Here is a 21,888-nt window from a genome sequence, read left to right on the forward strand (position 1 = left end):
CTCACAAGGGAAGTAATTTACCGATGGTGTGTTTTCATTTCGTGTGGCCTTCACCGATTTAAATAATTTATTTTAGCTTATCCAATTATAGTGTGGATGAACACTGTCTCCACTCAAAATAGTCCTTTGCTATTGTACATTGTGAATCAGCATTTTTGTTTTTGTCCTGTTTGAATAAAGTGCAATAATTTTACAACCAAAGTGTTAATTGTTAAAGATGTTTACATAATGTTTGAAGAATGATGCATTTTAAAACTAATATTGTTAAATGTAAATTGACCCGTGACAAGTCAGCAAAGTGCAATATCCAAGCATGAAACCCGCACACAATTCCCAAACAACATGCTTTCTTTTCCACAAAATTCCATCCAGGTGAAAACAATTATGTGAACGCCATAACATGGTGTGGTTTTTTTTTTACATTAATAATCAAGCCTAACACCAACTAACATGGTGTTAATAGGCATTTGAGCAAGCTTTAACACCAACATAACATGGAGTTAATAGGCATTTGAGCAATCTTTAACACCAACATAAAATGGGGTGTTGCATGTTAAACCAGCAATAACATGATGTTAATCACATTACAAGCAAGCTGTAACACCACCAAAACAAGCAGTTTTGCAAGTTAAGTCTACGATAACATGATGTTACTTGGCGTTAAACCAAAGCTTTAATGCCATCAAAACTTGGCATTTTTGCATGTTACGGACATGCTGTAACATGGTTTAACAAGATGTTTTGACCGTCGCAAAACGCGCTGAAATTCCAGGCAATTTCGCAGCGATAACTTCAACAAAATCCAATCAAAATCTGGCGTTGTCGTGAACACCAAAATGTAATAAACCCATTGAAACTTGAAGAGGCTGGATGGGTAATCACGTTGAAGGAAGAAATCAGACATTTCTGTTGCTTTCTCTTTGAAGTCATCTGTGTCGGAACAGATGCGGCGCAGTCTGAGAAATCGGGAAAATGGAATGCGTGTGTAATATCAGGCTTTTACACACATTACAAACACCCTTCCATTTGAACGCTCACCCAACGTAAAGAGCGAGCAATTTTCAAAGAATTAATTTTGCGGATTGTCTCAGTGGACAATCGGACCGTGGTGCGTTTTGGCGCTAGACCTAACTTTTAAAATCTAAATAATAAATTGACAGCTTGTAACACAAACATTCTTAAATCATGAAAGAATTCTTTTTTCATCAAGACAAGATCAGTACAATTCGAAGTTTTGAAAGTTTGAAAAAAGAAACGCCCGGAGGCAGGGTCACGCAAGGTCGTGGTTCTCGTAGCAGACGACGGTTTATACCTATAGCCAGTCCCTCTGAACAGTCAAAAGCCATCGCTCGAGTTCTTGTGAACCACAGCCGTTTGTTTCGTGCATAGTCAGAGGTACATAATAACGTGCTATTGCAGATAAGCTTACAGCGAGTCGCATTCAAATTACTAACTGACGACTGCATTGTCAAAAAGGGAAACTGGATCACACGGGTTCACGATGGCTCAGGGGTAAGATAAACCACGCAAAAATAAATTCTTTGAAAATAACTCGCTCTTTACGGAGGGCACCTAGGATGTTCTCAAGCGGTGAGTGTTTAAATGAAAGGGTGTTTGTACTGTGTGTAAAAGCCTGACAGTATCTGTAATGGTTTACGGGAGGCTTACTGTGCCTTTAATCAGTATCATTTTTGAACAGTTTTAACTGCCACTCCTATGCGACATGTCTTCCTTGTAACCATACTATTATGATGTTAGGAGCAGATATCATATCATTATTTAATACTAACTTTATAAGAAATAATGAGTGGCTGCTGACACCAGTTGATCATGTTTAAAATCAAGGATAATTAAGCCACACATGTTTTATTGTTGTGAATGTCAACAAACAATCATTTTGATATCTTATTGTCTTTGCCTTTGCTGATCATTTGCAGGTGTGCATACGACAGCTCGGAGAAGCTGTATCGGGAAAAAACGATCACCATTTCACTTACAGAACTACAGGAGCAACAGTTTCTGACATTTCCTTGACTGGGCGATACGCGTTATTGGTAAGCAAGGATTGACATAACGTAACAAAGACCAGGCAGACGTTGCTGAAAAAACACACCTGATTATGTCCATTAAATGACTCCTGACCCATTCTACCAAGCCCTGGTGTTCCATACTCATTACGGTGACTCTTCGAGGGATTTTCCACTGCTGATATGGCAAAGTCACCGAGGCAAACTTCATTCTCAAAATACTTTGTGATTTCTTCAGTAAACATACCACAGAAGTGAAAGAACTTGAACGTCACGCCCTTTTTCAAGGCCAAGGAGAGACGTTTTGTTTTTATGTTATGTAAGCGTGTTTTTTTTAATCAATGTCTAATCTGATTTAGTTGGCTATTTTGAATCGAACTCCAAATCACATTAATCAAGATACAAGACTTGGCCATCTTTTTTGTGTGTAGAGTTGAGGCCAACGTGGAACCAATCACTGAGTGCCACAAACATTGTTTACGTAATCTAGTACATTTATGGACAAACATTACTGCAGATGAAAGAAAATGTCCCGCTGTTTGAAACTACCCGACAAACATGCATATTCATATTCACAGTGCATTCTGGTTTTTTTTTACTGATCATCACCGGAAGCTGCATGATGAGCAACTGACGTCTTAACATACATGTAATTAATTGAAATTTAGCGATAATACAGCCTCACGTGCGAAGCTAACCCGAAACAAGAACAATTACATTATGTGAAGCTTCTGCTCTGTGAAAAGACTTGATCACTGGGGTGAACACTGCTTCCGATGGCTCTTTTCAGTCTTGTTTGTCAATCCCCTATCTGTGTGTTTTCTTCACCTTCTTCAAGCAACACATAATCTGTAATCGAAGCATTGCACTCTCGATACTTTTTGCTTAAATCCCTGACAAAACAAGTCAGTGAGTCGGAAGAAAACGTTTACGGCAAAACATCGGACTAGTCTTAAAAATGGCTAAAGGGGGATCCGATATATCCCCTGATTTGAAATGGACAAAAGAGAGGGCAGAAATGGTAATTAAACAGAGGTTCAAAGACATGGTAGACCTAGCCAAGGGCTTGCGCGATAAAGCTTTAAATACTGTAGGGTCAATGACAGAAGAGTTTAAAGTCGGACAGGAAGCTTTAGTAAAACCATTAGAGAAGCTTAGACTGACAGACCAAGAACACAGCCAAGGAGAAGCTGCACCGCAGAGCAACACATCCACATTCAATAACGCACCCAGTGAGGAGATGCTTGAAAACGTGAAACAGTACATGGAAATGTACATGATGAGCAGGCCCACTGGCTACTTTGGTTCTTGTAAGTGTAAAACATGCACACAAGCTATGCAAGGAAATTCTTTTAAAAGCAAAGAAACTGGAACAACTTTTCTAAGGAGTCATTGTTTCGATTGCAAGACTAAGAACGTCATCTACATGATCTCCTGCGACAAATGTGGCTTGCAGTATGTAGGTAAGACCAAAAATTGCATCAAGCGACGAATGAACGAACATCGATCTAGAGACACGCAGCTGGTAGACGTGCACTTTGAACGGCGAATCCATGGCTTGAAAAACATGCGATTTTCTGTAATTGAGAAAGTTACTGACCGAAAATACTTGGACGAAAGGGAACAATTCTGGGTATCAAAACTTTGCACCATTGATCCGTTAGGACTGAACGCAATAATGCCAGGTTTTGATCCCGTAAAATGTCCCCGCTGTGGCAAAGTATGTAAAGGTGGGTTGGCTTTGCAAACTCATCAGCGTCAGTCAAAATCATGTCGTCGACAAGCGACTAGGAAGAAGTAATCATCTTCGTGAGATCAAAAACATGACTTATCAAGGCCGTGAGAGCGTTTATCTGCGTGTGTGTGTGTGTGTGTGTGTGTGTGTGTGTGTGTGTGTGTGTGTGTGTGTGTGTGTGTGTGTGTGTGTGTGTGTGTGTGTGTGTGTGTGTGTGTGTGTGTGTGTGTGTGTGTGCTGCATTGAGAGTTGATATATGAAACCGGAGGACCTGGCAACCAATAACAGTCCTCAATCAATCAATTAATCAATATGAAGCTTATATAGCGCGTATTCCGTGGGTACAGTTCTAAGCGCTTGTCGAAGAGTTGTCAACACAGGACTAACAAAGAAACTAACATCTACAGACGGACACGAACCATATCACACAATAGCAAACCCTGGTAAACATACAACAAACAACTGTTTAACAACAATGTACACATCAATAGCTAGGTCCAAACAAAATAGTATTAAGCACAAAGAAAACACCTCTCACAGAGCACAGCACAAGAATGTCTTTTGGGGCACAACACATCACGTCGAACATGAAAGTCGCAGCCAGCTACAGGAAGAACTGAGTCTTCAACCTACTCTTGAACGCGTCAAGAGAGGGGCTCTGGCGAAGCTCAAGCGGCAGGGAGTTCCAGACGGAGGGGCCCGCGGAGGGAAATGCACGCTGACCAGCAGATGCGAGTTTCGAGCGAGGGATGTGGAGGCGGAGAGGGTCAGCAGCAGAACGAAGGGGACGGTCGGAGGGCTGGGTGTACAGGTCCAGGGAGGATTGAAGGTACTCGGGAGCAGAGTCGTTGAGACACTTGTAGACCAGAGTGGACAGTTTGTAGGAGATTCGGGTGTTGACAGGGAGCCAGTGCAAGGAGCGAAGTAGGGGGGTGGTGTGGTCTCGCTTCTTCTTTCTCAACGTCAGCCTGGCAGCAGCGTTCTGGACTCGTTGTAGGCCTTGAATGGATGAGGCAGGGAGGCCAGCCAGAAGGGAGTTGCAGTAGTCCAGACGACTAAAGATGAGGGAGACAACCAGCTTGACACAGGCGTCGTGGGTGAGGTAGCGACGGATGGAGTGCTGATAGAGAACAATAACATGGGATTGAAGCTTTATTGAAAAGATACAAGAAACTAACAATAAAGGGGAGGTACACGTTCCTTATTCTAATTATAGACAAATGGCTTTTCTACAATGGTATAGTTGTGCGGAACCACTCCCCTGGCACGTACCTTACAGAATAGCAAGAATTGACATGAACAAGCCTTGTGAAGAGGGATGATGGCACATTTGCTGACATCGTTAGTGGATAGTGTACATGTATGATCATATGCGTAAATAAAACATACTTTTTATATTTAGTCAAGTTTTGACTAAATATTTTAACATCGAGGGGGAATCGAAACGAGGGTCGTGGTGTATGTGCGTGTGTCTGTGTGTCTGTGTGTGTGTGTGTGTGTAGAGCGATTCAGACTAAACTACTGGACCGATCTTTATGAAATTTGACATGAGAGTTCCTGGGTATGAAATCCCCGAACGTTTTTTTCATTTTTTGGATAAATATCTTTGATGACGTCATATCCGGCTTTTCGTGAAAGTTGAGGCGGCACTGTCACGCCCTCATTTTTCAACCAAATTGGTTGAAATTTTGGTCAAGTAATCTTCGACGAAGCCCGGACTTCGGTATTGCATTTCAGCTTGGTGGCTTAAAAATTAATTAATGACTTTGGTCATTAAAAATCTGAAAATTGTAAAAAAAAAAAAAAATTTATAAAACGATCCAAATTTACGTTTATCTTATTCTCCATCATTTGCTGATTCCAAAAACATATAAATATGTTATATTCGGATTAAAAACAAGCTCTGAAAATTAAATATATAAAAATTATTATCAAAATTAAATTGTCCAAATGAATTTAAAAACACTTTCATCTTATTCCTTGTCGGTTTCTCATTCCAAAAACATATAGATATGATATGTTTGGATTAAAAACACGCTCAGAAAGTTAAAACAAAGAGAGGTACAGAAAAGCGTGCTATCCTTCTTAGCGCAACTACTACCCCGCTACGAGTATACGGTCTTGCTGAAAAATGGCGTTGCGTTCAGTTTCATTCTGTGAGTTCGACAGCTACTTGACTAAATGTTGTATTTTCGCTTTACGCGACTTGTTGGGTATTCCCCTAAATCATATACACTACCGCGGATTTGTCCAGCTGGTTTTATTACTGTTGAAGATGAAAATGTATGTCAAGTTTTAGCTACCAAAGGACCTGGCAAATGTACTAATGATGGCTGTTTATGTCAGGTATCATTGGTCATGTGATATACTGATGTTTCTGTGGATAATGGTGATATGTGTATATCATTTAATTACATGAGCACATGCTATCGTTCAAAGTTGATGCGAGCGATGATAAAGATATGATTCATGTCTCTGGTGTTTGGCTTGTTGTCCAAAACAAAATATCCTAATTTCATTATTTCTATGACAAGAATTAGTTCAGATTCGTACCTTGGAAAAACTGTACAACATATCATTTTGTAAATATGTCCCTTTGTGATAAAGGTACTTTTGAAGATGTTTTCCCCTGAAGATAAAATGATTCGGGGAGGGGGGGGGGGGTGGGGTAGACAGTGTGTTTGTTATATATATGTATCTCATGGAGGCTCAGCTTATGTGAGTACCAGTCCTTTCGTAGATTAAGAAGGGACACCCTCCTTTGACATAAATAATGTATGAATTGTTGATTATCTGAATGTCAGATATAGTTAGAGACATTGTATATCGTAGTCATGAGTGTAATATCGTATTTGAAATATGTTTGCCTGATTTTTAAAAAAATTCCAATAATTTACAACATGATAAATTATCAATAGAAAGCATTGTAAATAATAATGAATGTGCGCCTCTGGAATTTTGTGCACACTAGTGTTGAAATACTCATTCGCGTTGTGTCGGAATTGGAAGTCCGGCAGCTGTGCTTTGCGTTGCCGACACATTGGAAGTTACGATCCGACGGATATCACGAATTTTTAACGGTGTGAACAGACCCGCTGACCAAGGGAACCAACCCCACAAAATTACTTTTGCCTATCTACAGTGGAACTATTCACTGTAAACAGTTCCTTTCCTTCAATTGTTGGGAATAATTTGATTTTGTTGACGGTGTGCGACCCACGTGTTTTTACTTTTCCAAGATGGCGGATCGTTCTGCTACAAGACGTATTAACTTGAAAAGAACTTGTTATTCAGGACGGTTCTGATCTTGACCTTAATGATGATGATAGTGGAGATGATACTGTAGATTCTGGTGACGAGTTTGTGCCAATGGACGATAATTTGGGTGATGATTCGGACAATGAAAGTGTCGATCATGACATTGTGTATAATGAACCCATGACATAGAAATTGTTTTGTTTTGTTTTGTTTTGTTTAAAAGAGGTAGTTTGTCTGGATGTGAAGACAACAAAAGGTATGGTCTTTCAAATGTTTCATATATTTTCTAAAAAGAGCAAGTTTCAAACTTTGCAAAAATGTACGGTAGGTAAGGTTATTTTGTGTTGTTGATTTCTTTAGGCAAACCGTCTTGTAAAATGTATGCTTTGTCCAGTATGAAATTGAATCGTTGTTTTATTATCTTTTCATGTTTTATTATTTGTGATTTGTGTTTGGAAATATTTAAAAAATAGGGTTTAAACAAAACTGTATTCAATTGTACATGGTTTGACTACTAGGATCCGTACTCAAACAAGTCTTTATATTAGCGAATCATAATGTGTATGCGTATTGTGCTTGCGTTCGTTTGTGAGTACGTGTTTGTGTGTGTGTGTGTGTGTGTTTGTGTTAGTGACTACGTGTGACCGTGTGTGTTTGTGTGTGTGTGTGTGGATGTGTGTTTGTATGTGTGTGTGTGTGTGGGTGTGTGGGTGTACATGTGTGTGTGTGCGTGTGTGTGTGCGTGTGTGTGTGTGTGCTTGTGTGTGTGTTTTTGTGTGTGTTTGTGTGTGTGTGTGTGTGTGTGTGTGTGTGTGTGTGTGTGTGTGTGTGTATGTGTGTGTGCGTGTGCGTGTGTATATGTGTGTGTGTTGATAAGGACGATTTATTTTGTAAGACTGCAGAGGGAATAGGCGTTGAGATTATTTATAAGACTGCTGTTGATGATATTTCGGTAAACGAAATTAATGATTGCGTGTTACATTTTCTGGGAAATGCATAAAAGTTCACTAGAAAGTAACTTCAATGTTCTCTCAAAACTCTCGTCCGAAAATCGAATAATGGTGATTACAAAAAAAAACAAGTCGCGTAAGGCGAAAATACAATATTTAGTCAAGTAGCTGTCGAGCTCACAGAATGAAACTGAACGCAATGCAACGCAGCAAGACCGTATACTCGTAGTCCACCGCTCACGGCATAGGCAGTGAAATTGACAAGAAGAGCGGGGTAGTAGTTGCGCTAAGAAGGATAGCACGCTTTTCTGTACCTCTCTTTGTTTTAACTTTCTGAGCGTGTTTTTAATCCAAACATATCATATCTATATGTTTTTGGAATCAGGAACCGACAAGGAATAAGATGAAAGTGTTTTTAAATTGATTTGGACAATTTAATTTTGATAATAATTTTTATATATTTAATTTTCAGAGCTTGTTTTTAATCCGAATATAACATATTTATATGTTTTTGGAATCAGCAAATGATGGAAAATAAGATAAACGTAAATTTGGATCGTTTTATAAATTTTTATTTTTTTTTACAATTTTCAGATTTTTAATGACCAAAGTCATTAATTAATTTTTAAGCCACCAAGCTGAAATGCAATACCGAAGTCCGGGCTTCGTCGAAGATTACTTGACCAAAATTTCAACCAATTTGGTTGAAAAATGAGGGCGTGACAGTGCCGCCTCAACTTTCACGAAAAGCCGGATATGACGTCATCAAAGACATTTATCAAAAAAATGAAAAAAAAATATGGGGATTTCATACCCAGGAACTCTCATGTCAAATTTCATAAAGATCGGTCCAGTAGTTTAGTCTGAATCGCTCTACACACACACACGCACACACGCACACACGCACATACACCACGACCCTCGTTTCGATTCCCCTCGATGTTAAAATATTTAGTCAAAACTTGACTAAATATAAAAAACATAAACGAGAAAACTACTCAGGGCTCCCCAAAGTGCGCGTCCCTGCGTCAAATACGCACTAGAAGCCGAAAACACGTACTGGAAATGTATGGAGGGGATCCCGGGACGCACTAAACTTTTAAAGAGCGGGTCATGGGGCGCACTAATTAACTTTCCTTTATCGTGCAGAAAAGAGGTCGTGTTTGTAGATTCTTTTCCGACTGCAATCGTCAGCTATTGTACACAGCACACTACGCGGGACCACAATGTTTTAAAGTACACCGGGACTTTTCAGCTTTTGGACTCTTGGAACCCTCTAAAATTCTGCAATGGGAGTCCATGGACCCTCTAAAAATTGAAAGTGGGGGTCCCGGGACCCTCTAGGAGAGGCGTTCGTGGGGAGCCCTGCTACTTGATGTTATTGATTAAATACGATATTTGTGAAAAATTCGGAACATATGCGCAAATCTTGTTGTGTCTTTTTTTTATTTACATTTAGGGCCTAGTCAAGTTTTGACTAAATGTTTTAACATAGAGGGGGAATCGAGACGAGGGTCGTGGTGTGTGTGTGTGTGTGTGTGTGTGTGTGTGTGTGTGTGTCTGTGTGGGTGTGTGTGTGTGTTTGTCTGTCTGTCTGTCTGTGCGTGTGTGTGTGTAGAGCGATTCAGAGTAAACTACTGGACCGATCTTTATGACATTTTTCATGAGAGTTCCTGGGTATGATATTCCCAGACGTTTTTTTCATTTTTTCGATAGATGTCTTTGATGACGTCATATCCGGATTTTTGTAAAAGTTTAGGCGGCACTGTCACACCCTAATTTTGTTTAATGAAATTGATTGACACTTTGGCCAAGCAATCTTCGACGAAGGTCGGACTTTGGTATTGCATTTCAGCTTGGTGGCTTAAAAATTAATTGATGACTTTGGTCATTAAAAATCTGAAAATTGTAATAATTTTTTTTTTTTATAAAATGATCTAAAATTACGTTCATCTTATTCTTCATCATTTTCTAATTCCAAAAACATGTAAATATGTCATATTCGGATTAGAAACAAGCTCTGAAAATTAAAAATATTAAAAATTATGATTAAAATAAAATTTACGAAATCGATTTAAACACAATTTCGTCTTATTCCTTGTCGGTTCCTGATTTCAAAAACATATAGATATGATATGTTTGGATTAAAAACACGCTCAGAAAGTTAAAACGAAGAGAGGTACAGAAAAGCGTGCTATGCAGCACATGCACAGCGCGACCACTACCGCGCTAAACAGGCTCGTTAATTTCACTGCCTTTTGCAAGAGCGGCGGACTACGGTCATTGTGAAAAAATGCAGTGCGTTCAGTTTCATTTTGTGAGTTCCACAGCTTGACTAAATGTAGTAATTTTGCCTTACGCGACTTGTTAAAGTATTGTGCATGTAATGATATTGATTTTACTATAACCATTCATAGTTATAGTGTGCGAGGGAGTGTGTCGGTATGCTTTAAAGATACGTTTCAAAGCTTGCGACTGTGATTTAATATTGGATAAGTTCTTGTTTGATCAAAGTTGTTGGAATCCCAAACATGTCTTGCACTGTGATTCTTTGTTCGCGGTTGACAACAAAGAAAATGAAACGCCAATTGAGTTGGCTTCTCGAGTTCCTTCCCTTTGTTTGTTTACTTCTTTGTTATCCTGGAGTGCCTGAGGAAGACCCTACAGTGGTCGAAACGTCGTGATGTTGTATAATAATTCGTTTCGTCTTCGTCAAACACGTAAGTACAGTATTGTTTGGTCTTTTTATTTCTCGCTCTCTCACGCGCAATAACCATTGTTCTGCTTAGGGACAATTATTAGGCCAATGACAACCATGATTTTTTTTTCCAAGACAAAATTGAACATCGTGAAACGCTCTCTATTCATTCTTCAAAATAATTTAACACGGTTTGTTTTGGTGTGAGTAATCTTTGTGAGAGTGATTGAATTATTAAAGCCGTGTCCATTTGAGTGTGTTTGTGTGTGTTTGTGTGTATGTGCGTGTGTGTGCGTGCGTGCGTGCGTGCGAGCGTTCGTGCGTGCGTGTGTGTGTGTGTGTGTGTGTGTGTGTGAATAACGTGTTGTTTAAACTAGTGGGAAGGTCTTATCTCACGTGAAAGCCTGGGCAGATATGAGACAGTGAGCAGAACTGTTTCTGTACCCTAAGACCACTGTGCCCTAAGACCACTGTGCCCAAAGACTTGTGCCCTAAGACGTGTGCCCTAAGACCACTGTACCCTAAGACCATTGTGCCTAAGACCACTGTGCCCTAAGACCACTGTGCCCTAAGACGTGTGCCCTAAGACGTGTGCCCTAAGACGTGTGCCCTAAGACGTGTGCCCTAAGACTTGTGCCCTAAGACTTGTGCCCTAAGACGTGTGCCCTAAGACGTGTGCCCTAAGACTTGTGCCCTAAGACGTGTGCCCTAAGACGTGTGCCCTAAGACGTGTGCCCTAAGACGTGTGCCCTAAGACTTGTGCCCTAAGACTTGTGCCCTAAGACGTGTGCCCTAAGACGTGTGCCCTAAGACGTGTGCCCTAAGACTTGTGCCCTAAGACTTGTGCCTTAAGACCACTGTGCCTAAGACGCGGCTTCGGGCCCGGACCTTGGGAGGTCATCCTATGTCCATAAAACAACACAGGACGCTCATGTACGGGTTTATAGGATCAGCGTAAAATGAGTGAAATGAGTGCTGCAGTGGAAATCTCCGATCCTTTTGAAACGTTCAACATGAATCATATCACTTTGGTGGTTCCGCTTGCAGACACAAAAGTTTGCAGCGCATCTACATGTGACTCTCCCTAATAGACGAATTCCGACAATAATTCTGGACAAATATTGGAGGTGCCAATCACTAGCGAGGGGTGTGTCGGAAACACGTGGACAGGAGCACGTGTGAATGTATTTGTCCGAGGAAAAGCAAGGTTATTTGCTCTTTCACAACCTAAACAAACCCAACGAAGTTATTTCCGAAAATCGTCGATTTACCAGCTATGGGATTGAAGCAGTTTTCCTATTATGATGCTTGTAAATGTATTGACCCGGCGGAAAACCGTGAAGGTTGTAGGTACGAGCAGGTTACATCTTTAATGCTGGAAAATAGGATGTCTACTCTTCTGTTCAGCTTTACGGATATGATGATTAGTGCATGCACTTATTATGTCTTTTACCTGATGTCTATATAGCCTTACCTCGCGTTGTGTTGTTTTTTTTAACTCCTAATGTATGCACCCCTAAATCCGTCTATTGCCTAAAATTAATACCCTCCTTCACCTAAACTCACCGGTTTGGCTTATCTTTCTAAAAAGGCTATATTTGCGAGAAGAAACGACGACTCACAGAACAATCAAAATCACTCAGATCACAAACGGAGTCCACTCGAGGATTTCCTTTTCTAGAAACTTGTTTATTAAACACATAGCTAGAAAAGCGTGTAACAATACAATTCAAGCAGGTACATGTAATACAATGTTATCAAATTCAATTACAAAAGCAGTAGAAAAATCCCGGGATGCCTTTAAAAGGCATATATCAAAAGTGGATGCCATTCAAAAACAATGTAGCCACCTAACCTCCCAACCCCAAATGATCCTATTCTAAATCGAGACTTCACATATCTAGCTAGCTACTTGTTATCCCCTACAGGATCTTTTAACCACTGACTAACTAACTACAAGAAACAACCCCTAAAACCTATTTTATTTCTGGGACCTCTATCTGGAAGAACAGTTCTTCCCAATGGGAATATTTTAAGGGTGGTCTAAGACCTTTACTGTTTTTAGTTCAATGGAAAGAACCAGTCAGCGAACCAACTATTCTCTTCCAAGTTTGACCCTTATTCCTAAATCGTAATTCCCCTATTTACCTGTACCGTACATGACCAGACCAGAAACCCGAAGGCTCTATCTGCATCACGCAGGTCACCTAGTTTTAAATCCTCGCCTAGCTAGCTATTTTAGGACCGTCCAATCAAGCGTCACCTGACACTCTATCAGTCCGGGTGTTTTATTTTCTGACTATCTACGAAATTTCCACCTATATAACTTTTGAACCTCTACTGGCGCTTGATGTAAACTAACCAGTAGCAAGCGAGGTTGTCCTTTGAATCTAACTACACCTATTCTGCCCTAACTGTACGAAATGAAACAAGACTCTCAGTTCTTTTACTCTGTGTTTTCCCTATGCTATCCCGTGGAATAATGCGAAACCTCTTCTCGAATTAATCTTTCCCAGCCTTTTATACCAGTTTGCGTGGTAACCTAGACAAAACAAGGACCTGACACAGATTGGGTGAGAGCGAATCGACTACAACCGAACTACTGATATAACATTCCGCTAATAATATTGTCCGCCCCTTTCCCCTTATCTTCTAATCTACTGAGTACAGCAAACATCAATTTACCAATAATCCAACATATTTATTCCACATATTGTATTATTTTCATCAAAATAATATTTATTTCCTTAAATTTTACAATTCCCCGCCATTCCAATCGGCCGACTAATTCTATCCAGCGAACGTTGTTTCCAACACGACGAGCGATTATCTGTTTTCTGTTACGTTACCAACTGAAAGATTATCTTTCGATTACTCAACCACACACATAAAACAACTGTTATCCATATTCCCATCATTTAACTTGATCTTTGACAAGTTTTATTAATGTTTGAGAACTTATGCCGGTAAATCATGTCAGAACCAAGCAAATGGCCGCCGACATGGAAACTGAAAGTGGGATTACTTCCCTTGCTTACTTTCGATCTTGCTTATGTTTCTTACTAAGGCTGGAGCCAGCGATAGCATAACATTCTTGGATGCTATGGCAGTCCCGAACCTTCAAAGATTACATCTTATAAACATTAAACTGTTTCCAATCATGGCTCTTCCGCCACAGGATAATAAAACATGCAATGAAATAACATGAAAAAAATCTCTTTTGATTCTCTGAGCACATGCAAGAGGGAGACAAGTTCAAGGCTCTCTTCCACACGAACATACAGTAGTACAAAGCCAGTATCAGTTGGTTTTGTAATACAAAAATGACTGTGCATGTCCTTTTTCTATGCACATCTTTTACCAGTGGATCTACCCGTCTTCTCCTGAATCCAGTCCAGGTACTTGGCTACCCGGGTGTACCCACTGTAGCAGACTCTACCCGGACAGTTGGGGGCCACGAGGAACGGGTCTCCGTCCAGGCTGATGTGCTTGGTGTGCTCGGTGTGCTTGCGGCTGTGGATGTGGATGTCGGTGTCCACGTCGTTCTTGAGCACGCCCCAACTCACGATGCCTTCCAGGACCCAGTCTGCGAAGCCTGCAGGTAAACATCGTCATCATCAGCATCATCGTCGTCGTCGTCGTCGTTATCAGTTTTCACTTCAACCACCATCCTTCATCGCTATCATCAATGCGATCAAATCATCACTACCACCACTAGCATCACCATCATCATCATCATCATCATCATCATCATCATCATCATCATCATCGTCGTCGTTGTCATCATCAACAACATCATCATTACCATCATCATCATCTTTTTGCACTTCAACCACCATTCTTCATCGCCATCATCAATGTGATCAAATCACCATTACCATCTTTATCACCACAGACAAGGTCAACAAAAACCATCATCATCATTGCAAGGAGTCACAGGCAAGTAAAGAAAACATAATACCTCCTTGGACAACGAAAGGTCCGCCTGAGTCGCCGTCAGTGGTGTCCTCCGTGGTAGAGTTGCTCTCGGCACAGAACATGTTCTCCGTCAACGCTGCCGTGTTGTAGCCTGCGCGACACACACGAGACACAACGTATAGGACGTAGTTAGGGGGTCAACTTGCAATCCTTTATAGACATACGATACCGATACACACGGGACACAACGTATAGGACGTAGTTAGGGGGTCAACTTACAATCCTTTAATGACATACGATACCGATACACACGAGACACAACGTATAGGACGTAGTTAGGGGGTCAACTTACAATCCTTTAATGACATACGATACCGATACACACGAGAGACAACGTATAGGACGTAGTTAGGGGGTCAACTTGCAATCCTTTAATGACATACGATACCGATACACACGAGACACAACGTATAGGACGTAGTTAGGGGGTCAACTTGCAATCCTTTATAGACATACGATACCGATACACACGAGACACAACGTATAGGACGTAGTTAGGGGGTCAACTTACAATCCTTTAATGACATACGATACCGATACACACGAGACACAACGTATAGGACGTAGTTAGGGGGTCAACTTACAATCCTTTAATGACATACGATACCGATACACACGAGACACAACGTATAGGACGTAGTTAGGGGGTCAACTTGCAATCCTTTAATGACATACGATACCGATACACACGAGACACAACGCATAGGACGTAGTTAGGGGGTCAACTTACAATCATTTAATGACATACGATACCGATACACACGAGACACAACGTATAGGACGTAGTTCGGGGGTAAACTTGCAATCCTTTAATGACATACGATACCGATACATATGAGACACAACATATAGGATGTAGTTCGGGGGTAAATTTGCAATCCTTTAATGACATACGATACCGATACACAAGAGCCACAACATATAGGATGTAGTTCGGGGGTAAACTTGCAATCCTTTAATGACATACGATACCGGTACATGCACAGCCTGGCGGTGTCATAATGACTGATTTTATACTGCTGGTGAGTTAAAGTTACCGAGACAAACTGCGTTCTCAAAATGTGTTGTCACATCCTGGGAAGACATGCAGAAGAAGTGGCAGAATTCTAACATGACGCCATTATTCACGTTATTACGTCTTTTCGAACTTCGTTTGGTTTTTCACGTCAGAGATTTCACTTGGAAATATAGGCTCAAAAAAAGAGACGTCTTGTTGTTTTCGAAGCGATGTCGTATCTAAAGATTGTTTGTCCGCGGCACTCTTTTGGGTACGGTTTCTGCCGTTTCTACGCTGAAGAAGGCGAAGCAAAATTCACTGATCTGTATTTAAAACGCACATTCAATTGTACAATTGTATCAAATGACCGCTCCAAAATCGATGGGATCTGCATGGTAGCTCAGTTGGTAGAGCACTGAACTTGCGGTCATCGGGTCACACGTTCGAATCCAGGCTGAGACAGACACGAGTCAACTTTATCTGCAGACTCAGAGACGGTATCCATGTCCCTTCACAATATCAACGCAATGGCACGTCCAAGACCTTGCGGGTGCTTTTCAACACCTCAGCTCATACACTACTGGATAGCGTGATTCTAGTAACGGCTTGCTTTCCACTGGAGGGAAACGGCTGTGAAACTCTCAGGACAATCTGAGGCGGATCGTTGGAGAAAATATTGTGTGTTTAGATTTGATCGGTATGTCACTCTCTCACTAACATCTTACCCCCCCCCCCCCCTCCCTTTTAAACTCATCTAGAGGCTCTCTTTGTTTATAAATAAGTGCATGGTGATATGCCCAGCTTAAGACTCATATGTCTGACTATTGACGTCTAAACAAATCAAAACAACAATATTTCAACAGTTTCAAGGATGATAAATGATATTTGCACAGCGTGCGCTTCAGGTAAAAGACACACTCCTTGCCATGAAAGCTGAGTTGTGGTATGTGTCTAAGTGGAGGGATGGCCATATCCCACGAAAACGCCAGGCCAGGTCTGAGAAGGTGAGCCCAATCGTTTACACAGGAAAGACTGCCAACGCTGAAAACGGATGTTCGGCTTTGAACACTGACCTCGATCTTTGAAGTGTTTCTCGCACTCTGTGGTGTTGGCCACATACAGCGTCAGTTCCCGCAGTCTGTCTGACGGGCTGTGGGAGTCCGGCGCCCCCCAGCCAGTGACCACGCCCTTCGTGCCTTCAACCAATCGCTGATTGCTGCAGTCCTGAGTGGCAGGCAGACAGACCACGCCCACACGGTGGTTGAACTCCATTGGTGTTTCGAGTTCAATGAGTGCGATGTTGTGGTCCAGCGTATCCTTGTTGAACTGACGATGGAGAATGATGCTCGACACGCCGAACTGATCCTATGTCGAAGATGGAAGTGCAGTAACAATAACAATAATAATAACATAACTTTATTGTCCATTCACAAATGGAATAATTTTCTTTGACGCACTCAACCTGCCTGCATACGATCACAGAACGCACATATTATTAGAAATATTAGGACAATTAATAAGACAAATACATAAAACACAGAGGTTCTCATTTATTAAAAGCTCACCAATTACCACTAATCTTACAAATACATGTCAATACAAATAAGATCATCATTCTTTATATTTCATTACAATCAAATGTTGCCATATAATACCATTTCATATCACAAGAACTGCGGAGTAGTGAAGCAATTTTCATTTGACAGTGGCAGATATGAAATCAATTGGTAACCCAAACAAAAATAATGTTCTTAGTTCAACAACTACCCCAAACAAAACTAGCAGCAACAACAATAATCCAAAAACAGAAACAACATTCTGTATGGCTCAGACCATCTTGCCAGAGGCCTGATTAACACAATCGACACAGGTTTTCACTTCATTTATTTGTCTGTGGGTCCACTGTAAAGACCATTGGGTTGATGTACTCGTGAATGTGTCTGTTTGTTTGTTTGCTTTACGCCCAGTCCACCACGAAGGGTGATATCAGGGCGGTGCTGCTTTTCACATTTAACGTGCGCCACACACAAGACAGAAGTCGCAGCACAGGCTTCATGTCTCACCCAGTCACATTATTCTGACACCGGACCAACCAGTCCTAGCACTAACCCCCGTAATGCCAGACGCCAGGCGGAGCAGCCACTAGATTGCCAATTTTAATTAAAGTCTTAGGTATGACCCGGCCGGGGTTCGAACCCACGACCTCCCGCTCACTGGGCGGACGCCTTACCACTAGGCCACCGTGTTGCGGTCCGTGAATGTGTTGATTTGTTAAAATTAAAACGTTCCAGTATCTTACCATTCTTGTTTTTTTTCTGATGCAACAACAACAGCATAGCAAAAAAAGAAACAAAGGCACACTACAACAACCGAGCAGTTGGGACTATGACCTTCAACTCATCGTCGCGTATGGCGCTGTTTGTCATGTGTGTCAGTGACATGCCGTACACCAGTCTCAGTTGCTTTTTGTTCACCAGCTGCACACATAAATAATATTCAATTCAAAACTAAACAAAACAGCACATTCAAACAAAATAACAACAAAACAAATACATTTGATTTTTCACCAGAAGCGTTCTAAAATCGCACCAAGACCTATGCACAGTTTGGTTCGAGGGTAGCAAAGATGGTACTTCACACGAGGAATACCTTAGAAGTAGCTCATTTATTCAGATCTTTATGTGTGAGTGTGGGTAGATTTTTGGGAGGGTCCGTTCTCCATGGGTGCTTCGCTCTACTTGTAAGCTCCTTCCAGCAATGAAACATGCATGCATTTGCTGGATCAGAGATTTGAATTCCATAATCAAAACAATTTCATCTGCAAGAATGTCCGCAGCAGGAGGAAACAAGTCGCGAAAGGCGAAAATACAACATTTAGTCAAGCTGTCGTACTCACAGACTGACACTGAACGTACTGCATTTTTTTCACCAAGACCGTATACTCGTAACATCGTCAGTCCATCGCTCGTGGCAAAGGCAGTGAAATTGACCAGCCAGAATAACTCGGTAGTGGTTACGCTGAGCAGGACAGCACACTTTTCTGTATCTCTGTTCTTTTTAACTTTCTGAGGTTGTTTTTAATTCAAATATACCATATCTATAAGTTTTTGGAATCAGGAACCGACAAGGAATCAGATAAAATTGTTTTTAAATCGATTTCGGAAATTTAATTGTAATCAAAATGTTCATATTTTTAATTTTCAGAGCTTGTTTTTTATCCAAATATAACATACATATTTGTTTTTGAAATGAGAAAATGATGAAATAGCAGATGAAATTGTTTTTGGATCGTTTTATAAAAAAAACAATTTTAATTACAATTTTCAGATTTTTAATCATCAAACTCATTAATTAATTTCTAAGCCTTCATGCTGAAATGCAATACCAAAGTCCGGCCTTCGTCGAAGATTACTTGGCTAAAGTTTCAATCAATTTCATTACAAAAATGAGGTTGTAACAGTGCCGCCTCAACTTTTACAAAAAGCCAGATATGACGTCATCAAAGACATTTATTGAAAAAACAAAAAAACAACTGGGGATATCATTCCCAGGAACTCTCATGCAAAGTTTCATCGGTCCAGTAGTTTTCTCTGAATCGCTCTATACACACACACACACACACACACACACATACACACACACACACACACACACACACACACACACACACACACACACATACACCACGACCCTCGTCTCGATTCCTCTATGTTAAAACATTTAGTCAAAACTTGACTAAATATTTTAAAAAAACGCGGGTTAGGGGGAAGAATTTACCCGATGCTCCCCAGCATGTCGTAAGAGGCGACTAACGGATTCTGTTTCTCCTTTTACCCTTGTTAAGTGTTTCTTGTATAGAATATAGTCAATGTTTGTAAAGATTTTAGTCCAGCAGTATGTAAGAAATGTTAAATCCTTTGTACTGGAAACTTGCATTCTCCCAGTAAGGTCATATATTGTACTACGTTGCAAGCCCCTGGAGCAATTTTTTTATTAGTGTTTTTGTGAACAAGAAACAATTAACAAGTGGCTCTATCCCATCTCCCCCCTTTCCCCGTCGCGATATAACCTTGAACGGTTGAAAACGACGTTAAACACTCAATAAAGAAAAGAAAGAAAGACTAAATGTAAAAAGACCCTCAGCTTGGCGGGATGAAACCCCACTGAAGGAGACGCTGTTCGGCAACCTGGTGGCCCTAAAGAAGACGGCGACATTCGTGCGTGCCAGAGGAGTAGAAGTCTAAAAGGAGCGAACGAGAAGAAGAACTAAATGAAATAAAACGATGAACTGAATCGGGACACTGTCGCGGACAAGCTTTCTGCCAGAAGGCAATAATCTTATTCGCACTTTGGGGGATTAAAAAGCATATCTGCAACACAGAATGGCGAAAGTCTCTGGGACTTCGTAAGGGCACATTCGGCAGAAAATATTTTGAAATGGTCACTTAGGTAGTACACAATTTTTCCTCACAAAAGAGAACACAAAGACATGAAACGAAAATGTTACTATCAATGGATGTTGTCCCTTGACTCTTAAATAATAATAATAATTGTCAGTAAGTACTGGTGTCACATGACTGATGTGAACCAGTTGATTGGTTAATGGCGATGCGCTAAAACTGTTAGCGCACTCTTGGAGTGCGCTAACTTTTCCACAAAGCGTATTCTTCCGCCCTTTGCCTCATCCTCAGAATTAATTAATGACATGTAGCTTATATTCTCCACAATACCAATGACCATAAATGTCCTGCTTCTCAATTAAAGCAGAAGTAGGGGTTTTTCTGACAGATTGCATGTGCCTGTGCCACAGTTGCCACTGATCTAAAAATAGAACCCGCAGTGTCTAAATTTTCAGTTTCGACTTGCAAAGATTCTTCTCATAATTATGCCGTGTTAGTGGCATTTAGCTTATTATCCACATTACCAAATGATGAGTTAGTAAATAATGTATCTACAATTCCCAGCAGCTAACAGAAAACACAAGTGTTATTCCGATAACGTACCAGCTAGATAAGCATTTGGAATATATATACGTAGCAGACTACACTGAAATACGACTGCATCTGTTCAGTAAATGAATGGTTTCCGAATTATTATTTCAAGGCAAGAACAATCGGAATCGAAAACGTGTTGTGTTTAGAACGTTCTTACCATATATAAGACTTATTACCAGCCTGCCCCATGCGTGCAGACTCAGTGCAACGTGACGAGCAATTTTTGTTTTTGAAATGAGGCTGTGGTTCGATTGCCATAGCCTAGCAGACGACATAAACCCCGCTCAGCAAATTAACATGTTGGGCAAATGTGAATAATAAAACGATGGGGATATAATACGTGTAGGGTTCAAAGCATTCTTACCGTTCATATTTTGTTCCAGACTCCCCGATGAGTGAAGATACCACACGAGAAACATGCCACATTTATTTTGAAAATGTGCTAACCGTCGACCTTGGGGGTTAGCCAATTCAAGGGGAGTCACTCTGCATGCACAGTCAATCCGTCGAAACTTGACTAGAGGTTTCGAATCGCAAATAACTAAGAACACAGTCCTTTCTCCGAGTTCAAATGAGGTCTCTCTGAAAGATCATCACTGTTTAGCTTAACGATACACTGGAATTTACCAACATAAATTAAAACAAGAGTTTGCGTGTGACGAAAGCACGACACACTTGAGACAGCCCACACAAATGTAGATCTTCCACGACCTGACCACACAGTTATGCCTATTAAAATGCGCGTAGCAAAATGTGCGTGTTGTATCTTCTTTTTTCTCTGGCGGTACCGACAATATCGTTATTGAAACAATCCCAGTGCACTAAGGGATTTATGGAGCAAATCTCGCAAATAATTATTGAACTCAGCGCTATGCGCTTCGTTCAATAATGAATTTTCTCGATTTGCTCTATAAATCCCTTAGTGCACTGGGATGTCTCAATAACTTAAATAATAATAATATTGAACACTTATTAATCGCCCCTTCTCATCAGAGCTCACGGCGATGTACCATTGCAACAGCGTGCACACACACACAGTCACACGCACACACACACACACACACACACACACACACACACACACACACACACACACACACACACACACACACACACTAAACTACAGTTCGTAGATACCAATACTATGAAGACTATTCTTAAACACTCTCACCTAAAACATACATTTATAATTATACATCTGACACAAAGCTTCACAGCACTGACTGCAAGGCTATATAAATACACATTTAA

At 40.7% G+C, this 21,888-nt stretch overlaps 2 protein-coding genes across 3 annotated transcripts in view; one reads left to right on the top strand and one right to left on the bottom strand.

Annotated features, from left to right (window-relative positions):
- LOC138965239 (uncharacterized) overlaps nt 1–21,888 on the top strand; it is an 81,460-nt gene that overhangs the window by 4,781 nt on the left and 54,791 nt on the right. For both annotated transcript variants that reach the window (XM_070337367.1, XM_070337369.1), the window contains exon 2: nt 1,938–2,054. The gene's annotated coding sequence lies outside the window, so the exon portion shown is untranslated. The remainder of the gene's footprint in view (nt 1–1,937; nt 2,055–21,888) is intronic.
- LOC138965666 (clotting factor C-like) overlaps nt 12,345–21,888 on the bottom strand; it is a 30,833-nt gene continuing 21,289 nt past the window's right edge. The window contains exons 7-10 of the mRNA XM_070337840.1: nt 18,034–18,120; nt 16,717–17,008; nt 14,630–14,737; nt 12,345–14,263 (exon numbers count right to left, since the gene is read on the bottom strand). Of these exons, the coding sequence (XP_070193941.1) occupies nt 14,013–14,263; nt 14,630–14,737; nt 16,717–17,008; nt 18,034–18,120 (738 nt within the window). The 3' untranslated portion in view covers nt 12,345–14,012. The remainder of the gene's footprint in view (nt 14,264–14,629; nt 14,738–16,716; nt 17,009–18,033; nt 18,121–21,888) is intronic.

Source organism: Littorina saxatilis, linkage group LG4 (assembly GCF_037325665.1).
Source record: "Littorina saxatilis isolate snail1 linkage group LG4, US_GU_Lsax_2.0, whole genome shotgun sequence".
NCBI classification, from domain to species: domain Eukaryota; kingdom Metazoa; phylum Mollusca; class Gastropoda; order Littorinimorpha; family Littorinidae; genus Littorina; species Littorina saxatilis.